At 39.9% G+C, this 8,620-nt stretch overlaps 1 protein-coding gene across 7 annotated transcripts in view; it reads right to left on the reverse strand.

The window, feature by feature from the left end:
- Nucleotides 1-5,437, reverse strand: part of LOC124171637 — a 152,845-nt gene extending 147,408 nt beyond the window's left edge. For all 7 annotated transcript variants that reach the window (XM_046550841.1, XM_046550845.1, XM_046550844.1 and 4 more), the window contains exon 1: nt 5,217-5,437. In XM_046550841.1, coding sequence (XP_046406797.1) covers nt 5,217-5,403 — 187 coding nt within the window. In that variant the 5' untranslated portion in view covers nt 5,404-5,437. The remainder of the gene's footprint in view (nt 1-5,216) is intronic.
- Nucleotides 5,438-8,620: the final 3,183 nt, after the last annotated feature.

An 8,620-nucleotide genomic window follows, 5' to 3' on the forward strand; every position in this document is an offset into this window, starting at 1 on the left:
CATTCTCGAGAAGCAATGAACTGTATTAAATCAATTATATTTCTTGGCATCTCATCACTCCTTTCTTGAACACTAAATAAATCAGGCTCGGAGCCGCTAAACACTCGAAGGCCGAGCGGTAGGCATCGAATACTTGAGAAATTGAGAAGAATAATCTTTAAAAGCCACACGGATAACTTCATATTAGAACCCCACTATTTTTCTAGGTCCGACAGAAACGATAAATTAACAAAGGAGTTTTTCCGAACGGATAGGTATGGGAATTCGTTTTTCCCCTAACCAAAAATTTTAACACCTATTAATTTTTTTAAAAACTTGATAAATTCAAGGCCTGATTTTTTTGAAGAATTTTCTATTAATCTGTAAACAACTGGTGTCCTAACACCCCCCGCCACACGCCTTCGAGATGAATCGGCTGATAAACAAATGAGAATCAGGTTTCTATTTCCACTTATGAAGGTTTTAAGGCGCCAGCAGAAAATTTAGCCGGTATCCCACTCATTTATTGATAGAATTATTGGAATATAAAATACATCTATGCCGTCCATTTAAGGTACACTTAATTTAAGTATGGTCCAAGCAGATAAAACGCGGAAAATCAATTCAGCGGGAGGATAAATGCGAAACGAGCTAAAGTTAGTAAATAGGCGTGGATTGCGGCTGATTACTACAATTTATTTCTGGATTCTAAAACCATAGTTACAGTTTCTAATCCAAGGACTCCGCCTAAAATTGTGCAAGGAAAACCAATACTTTATAGTCATACCTTCCATTTCATATTCCTTAATTTTTGGACAAGAGTCCTATCCTTTCCTAAAGAAAAGCTTCATAAAGAAAGACAATAGAATAATTAGGAACAAAAAGCCTTAAATTCTTTATGCCACAGTGTTAACCACCGCTAGTTGAAATCGAAACCATAGCCATTCCTTCCTAAAATTTTGAAATCTTAAAACATTCGTTAAAAATGGTCGAGTAAGATCTAGAAAACCAATAAATGGTATCTGAGATGTTATTCGATATTCTGCATCAAATTTCTTTAGTCTCCTTCAAATGAACGCTCCACGAGAATAATCAAAGATAAAATATACGAAGGATATACGAGGAACACGAGGAACTACTACCGTTAAAAAAATGTATGGAATATCATATGCTGTCAAGACAGCAAAGAGTGAATGACGGAAGAAATAAAAATATTACTATAAGGCAAACACCAAGCAAACAGATCAATATAATTCCCTACTAAGAACTTTAGATCCAATTAAAAATTCAGCTCCATTTAGTCTTTCGGAAAATTTTCACGCACCTAACAAAATTCGAAAATTACCAAGAAGATCTTGAACCCAACGTGAGGTAAATTGTCTCACCATCAGTTTCCACAGAATTTTAATTCGCTTCCAATGCAGAAATTTCATCCGTAATGATGTACCTAAGACAAATCGCAAAGTGATATTTCCAAATACATAATTAAATATCATCTGTGAAACGACTTTCATTATAAAAATTTGGAACAATTGGCAATCTACTCAAACAATCTTAGCTTACTGCTCATCGTCACCTAATGCCAACGAAATATCGGTTTAACAGAATAAAAATATCAACTTTTGCACACTTTCTACACATCTTAGCATTAAAAAGTTTGAAAGTGAATTTTTAATGCATTATAAATATCTGTATTCCAATATCCCCACTGGATCCAGAATGCCGATCGCCATGGAGACTTTTATCATAATGCTTTCTAAGTGGATCATGATATTCTAACAAAATGTGTCAATAGGCACAGAAAACCCCGCGCCCAAAACACGCTTGAGCATTCACATTTTCGCTTGTTTTTGTAATGGAAACAATATAGGGTTGAAGGCAGATAACAATGGTGATATTGTTAATAGATTTATTTTCTTTTCTGCGCCATGCCACTAAATACCTTAGACGATTGTATGCAGCACAAAAATTAGTTTGCGTTATGGTAATATTCTAGATAGTATTGATAACGATATAAATGAGACAGACAAGGTTGAGAACGATAAAACGAAGAGTGTGCTCATTTGTAATAGATCACCATTAATGAAGAACCAGTCGTTGCGGAAACAGCGGATACTTCTGGAAATTTCAATTGGGAATTCCAGAATGTACCAAGAAAATAAAGCCAATCTGGACTAGGCATTTTTCAAGATGCGATAAGATTTCATATTTATCGTATAGATAACGTAATACATCTTTGATACCATTATATTTAGTTTTTCACTATAAATGATTATAGAATAAAGTATTTTAATCGAACAAGTATATCGGAGATGCTCCGTACACGTCGACCGGAAGGGACGACAGCATGGCCGCGATACATCGACACTTCCGGAGACGGCGGTTGAACTAAATTCTCACCCCATGCGAAAATTATGCTCTATATACTATCTGAAGGTACAAAATATGTCAGCAAAAACGAAAGACAGAAAATAATAAAGTCATCTAAAGAGTTGAATCTACGTTATATCAGAACTTTCAACTTAATTATACAATCCGGCAGTTGCGAAAAACCTTATCCATTGTTTAAAGCTAGAGGCTTCAAATTAAGCTGAGTTTATTTTACAAATTTCATGTATGCCCTGAATTAATTAGAGCTACCAGCATTTAGATATTACATAACTTAGAGGAAGAGATAGCTTAATAGCGAGTACGCATTACCAACAGCCTTGGTCTAGATTAACTTTTTCAGCGATTTCAACAAATTTGATTTTTATGAACAAAATTATATTTCCATGACATAAACAGGCCCGTATAATCCACTACTAAATTAACAGATAGATGCATGTGGACACAACATTAGAAAATATCGTATCCTCCTTAAAATGGTTTTCATTAACTACCTTGTATCGGGGGTCCACATGCACCCAAACAACCGATTGCGTTCCATCGTTTTATTAAAGCACAATAAAATCCACAGCAGAATGTAGGCCCATTATCAACTTAATCTAACGAAGATTCAACGAGGAATCGGCCGGCGGGTAGTGAGCGAACGCTCAACGAAGCAAGGAATGTATTTTTAGCACCGACCTACCAACGGTGGTGGAATAAGGTGCGAGTGGGCAGAACAACAGCCGAAACCTTATTTTAGAAGCTCTTCCTATCGCCGGGGATACACCATCAAGAGAATTCATCACTAAATAATCTATTACCTAACGACAGAAATGCCAAGCAGCCATTCCTATTGCTAGAGTGCGAAATTTCTTGCCACTAGATCAGCTAAGGACAAAAATAAACTTTAAAAAAAATATATGTGGGGGGTTGGAACTTCAAGCCATTTCTTTAAGTGCGACCGGAGCATCAATTCCACAAACCACATGCTATTTTCAGGTTTCTCAAGCTGCCGAAAGCATAACGGCATATTTTCTGTGAACTCAGACCTGGGGCAGAAAAGGAGGATGTCTAAGGAGGCACATACATTCTGTCTCCTTGATTCACTTTCCAAATTCGTATCAATCATTCTTCATATTCTTTCTAATAACCAACTCTCCTTATTCTCAAGATGATCTTAATAATAGCATTCTTTAACGGTGATAAATAAGATATATACTTCTGAATCATCAGTTTCACCCAGAACAAGCGATATCATTCCGGTAAGCTGAATCATAGATGGACTCATAAATATAAATCAATTATACATCCTAGCGTCTTAGATATAGCACAGAATCTCCACTCCCTTCCAAGCAGATAGTGAAAGCGGTTTACAGTTTCACAGGCAACGGATTCATGACAAAAAAGGGTGTGCTTCATGCAGTTGAAAAACGTCAACACTGAAATGGATTCACTCCCCATATATGAGTAAATAATTACATAATTATACGTTACAGAAAATAAATAGGAATTCGCCACCAGAACAGACTCAATCACTACACTCGCATTGAAATATCGCGGTACTTTTATCTTTATATATCATTTAACCATCATGGGACATCAAATAATCATCAGGTGTTACTCAAGTAACACACCGAGATTCAACCTTCACTCCTAATGGTGAAATGGTAGAGCTAGTTCTTTGGAGTTACGTAATCGGAAGTCTCAGACCAATTAAAGCGAGGATCGAAATTCACAAGAGTAACCAATACTAGAGCAATAAAAACCACCCGTTCAATCCCACAACTTATTTTCAAAGCCCTTAACAGTTGATGACAAAACTCACCAATTAAATAGAGACTATAATGAGAAAATATGCAAGGAATTAAAACGAAACAACAAAGCACGGGCCGGAATTTAAATCTTCGGAGAAGAATCAAGGACACGACGACTTAGAGCTCAAATGAAGAGGTAATATTCCACTCTTCGCTAAAATTAGGGACAAACTACCTGAGACACCAGGGATATTCGTCCTCATCAAAACGCAAGGCATTCGTAGTAAGTACTTTACAAGGAAGAAAAACTTGTAGGGGGGATAAGAATCAGATGGCATAGGTTGAACAGGGCGTAATAAGTGCAGGAATGTGTTAACTTGTTTTGGCGAGCCTGAAAAGCCACCGGATAGCCCGACTTCAACCCGCACAAATATTGTTTTCATCTTCGCGAAGACATCCATAGAGTAGGTAGCACACAGAAATAGAATTCACTCGAGAGATAGGGAGAGAAGGAGAGAAAGAAGAGAGGCAAAGGACAAGCGAGGGATATAGCGCTGAGTGTCCACTACGGCCCCGGCTTCACGCCTTAAGCAGCGTGAGGTGGGAGCTTTTTCAGTGCCCGGGACCCCACCCCCTGACGAACACGACGACAGACACGACATGGGGTGCAAAATTCCACCAGACACGCCTCCGCGACGGAAAAATAAACCTCGCTTCCCGAGAACTGGGGAAGGCCCAAAGGTTACCCCGAGAAGGGAACCAAACGGGAGCACATGTCACAGGGAACGAAGCACAAGGACCAGCGGTCTGCCACATGGAATGGTGACACCAGTTCCCGCTCAATCACCGAGGTTAACAATTGCGCTGATCGAATCGACATGTCCAATTCGCTCCGAACGTGGTCACACCCGTCTGCAATCAGGCAGGCGGGCAGTGAGAGACCTCACGATGTCGAAGCACGTGACAAACCTAAGGATTAGGGTTCAGGGAGGCACAATCCCTTGGGTGACCCCATGAAATTTCTTTCCTCGCAGGGCGGGGACGGAGTGGGTGAAGGGGGGAGGGCAGAGGTCTTAAGTGAATTAGATTTCTTTCTCATGCGAGTGCACTCACACCAAAATACAGCCACGTAGTCCTTGTCGTTGAGAATCCTCTCCAGCTGTTTCGAAGTCACTTCTTCGATGACGGGCTCCGAGTCCTTACCCCCTCGCTTTGCCCCATAGCCCAAGGTGGCCGAGCACACCAGAAGCAGGAGCAGTGTTCGCAACGAGCCGGTAGACGTGGAGGCGGGTCGTGCCATCGCTAGCGAACCACTGCTCGCTCACAAGAGGATCTTGGATCAAGGTTTAGGGGGAGGGAGGGATTTAGGAGCGGTGAGGGGTGGGGGTAAAGTGGGGGGCGTGGAGGAGAATGGAGGGGGATGCGTGAGTGGCCATTGGAAGGGAGGTGGGGAGGGGAGACGGACAGGGGGATGAGGTGAGAGAGAAAAAGGCTCGCATGGAATATCGTAAATATCGCAGGGACGATTTCTGAGAGGTGAACGCCTTCCTGGTTCGCGGGGCGCCGAAAACAATTATTTGCCGAGGGTGGAATGGAGGATGGATATGCCCTGAGGATGGAAAGCAGCTGGGATGCCGAAACGTCGGCAGCTATGAGATCATTAAACCGGTGGGAAACCCGAACAACCTTCCATAATTATAATGAAATGTAAAAACCTTTGTACTTCCGCATAAATTTATTACTGTGCGACCTAGGTTTCGATGTACATACAGTAATCAATTTATTTGGAATTACGAAGTTTTTTTACATTTCATTAAGTTAAATAGATTCCATTAATACACAACATTAATGCATTTAAAATACAAAGGAAGGCTGCGCGTTTCGTTAAAAACTGCTACGGGCGTACAGACAGTGTTACCCAGATGTTCAGCGAATTAGGCTGGGAGCCGCTGGCGACTCAGAGGCTGCGCGCTAGGCTTAGATTGCTTGAACAATTGAGAATGGATATCTTTAAGAGCGACATAGAGAACATAATATTGGAGCCACTCTATATTTCCAGGTCCGATATAAGCGATAAATTAAGAGAGATGTTTTGCCGAACGGATAGATATGGGAATTCGTTTCAACTCCGAACCATAAAGGACTTTAATAAATGCTAGTCCCAACTTCGTAGAGCACTTCATTTTCTATGCGTAGACGGCTGGTGTCCTAACACTCCCTGCCACACGCCTTTTAGGCGGCTTGCGGGGTGTTATGTAGATGTAGATGAACCGAGACAACGTATTATTTCATAATCATATTTGCCTAGGCCCCAAGAGGATTATATCATTGGTCCAGAAGAGTATTTCAACAACTCCATAATTCTATTTGCTATGGTCCCGAGGAGATTACATCACTGGTCTGAGAGAGTATCTCGCTCTCAACAGTTACATGTATTACATATTGCGGCGAAAAATTTGGCCTGAACACATGATTAAATGAATGGTTTACGGCGTGTGAAGTCAAGTACCTGGGTGTTACAATTTAGCCTAATTGTGGGGAACGCATAAGAGCAACATTTGCACCAGAACCCTATACGATAAGATTACATCGCATGAAAGAAAGGCCCTAGAATGAAACCGCGATAAAAAACGCATGAAATCGTTTTAGGCTTGACTTGGAGGAAATGTGATACATCCACAATGAAATATAAACTATAAATGGTAATTTCCACACTTAAATATGTAACTCCACTACCGACCATAGTTTCGACCACGGTCGGTAGTGGAGTTTTATATTAACCCTCCCTACCTACCTGGGGTCTTTTTTGACCCCAGCTCATAGAAAAATGTGAATAACTTTTTAACTTTTACAGTTTAATTCATATTATTTTAGGAATGCTCCTATAAAACAAGTTTACATCAATTCCATTTTTCATTTTCAAAGCATTTGCATCAAGAATCCTAAAAAAAAATAATTTCTGGCTTGGGGTCAATTCTGACCCCAGGTAGGGCATGTGGAACTAAAATCTCCCCGATCGTGATTCAACACCTGGAGGTGAATTATCATCGTCTTTCATAAATAATTGAACAAATGTTTGCTTTTTTGATGACTCTGTCATGTAAGGAATAAATATTAGCATTTTAATCATAAAATGAGTAACATATTGAATGTTAAAATTATTAGAAGGGAAGAACATCGTAGAAGATCGCCATGGATTTTTTGGATGTATTTCCTTCGCATGTGATACCGAATTTGATATAATGGTAATATACACCGTCGTATTGAAAAAGCTTTATTACCACTTAGGGAAATGAATAGAGGATTAGCTAACCAAAAGCAAAATCTATTCCATACCAGCAGTGTCAAATGATTGAACTTGGAGACTAACTCATAAGCAGTCAATCATGTTCACCTCACCCCATCTCATAAAAACAGCTGAATAATACCAAGTGATTGCTAGCAAACTACGTTTTCAGCTTGCTCTGCAGCTTCCAACCCAAATATTATCAGCGCAGAGCTAATTCTTCGCCATCAGGGTGTTTTCTTTGTAATCAGCAAGGCCTAGTCAATGTTTTCTCCGGGCGTCGTAATATTCGTCCACTGAAATAAGCTCAGCTGATACAGAGAGATAACTTGTGGTCGCTCCCCTGATGATTGTAGAAGCCCTCATTGCTCTGCAACTTTGAATCTAACTGTTATCGTCGCAGAGTTGATTCTTCATCAACAGTGTGCTTTCTTTGTAACCAGCAATCTCTCTCAATTGTTCTCTCCACTCGTATCTTGACTTACTTACAATTAGTAGTAGTATTCGGCCTCTGATATGAGCTCGGCATATACAGTGAGAATCGTCACTTGTGGTCACGCCTCCGTCGACTGCAGAAGTCATAGCTAACCTTTGTATCCGGCTCAAGAGTATCTCCCACATTCGAATTATTAGCGGACCGGTAAGTGTTTCTTTGTAAACCATAGTACTACCTACCAACTACTTCAGTACTAATTTTATTTCCTTTACGGGAAATTGTTTTGATTCATATATTTACTAGGTTATATGAAGTTTTTGAAGCCTCTCGTAGTTCCACTTTCCTTTTTTTTCAGCTCCCGTGAGGAAATAATCACAATATTTTTGTGAGGGTTTTGAAGGAATCGATGTGTTTTAAATATTGCATCTAGTGGATTTAAGAGCAAAGCAAAAAAAATCACTTTGTCAACGGCATATGCATTTGTTGAATGGTTAGTGTTGTTTTATTTGCCAAGTGCGATGTAATTGCAACTCCTACTTATTAGGGTGTATTCTTATGCATATCTCCTCTTGTCGAATGTAGGATTAGGTTATACAGGAATAATTCCTAATTATGGCAGCCTATAGAGTCAAATTTGCTCCTGGATACAGCGAGAACGAAGCTCTTACCGATTTATTTGGCTCAGATGAAGAAGACATTCCAAATGAGAGTGATGGAAGTGAAGCAGAGGAAGACAACATGGAGGTGGAAATAGAAGACCAAGAGGAGGATGAGGAAATACAAGATGAATATGTC

The sequence above is a fragment of the Ischnura elegans genome, chromosome X, assembly GCF_921293095.1.
Source record: "Ischnura elegans chromosome X, ioIscEleg1.1, whole genome shotgun sequence".
Taxonomy (NCBI): domain Eukaryota; kingdom Metazoa; phylum Arthropoda; class Insecta; order Odonata; family Coenagrionidae; genus Ischnura; species Ischnura elegans.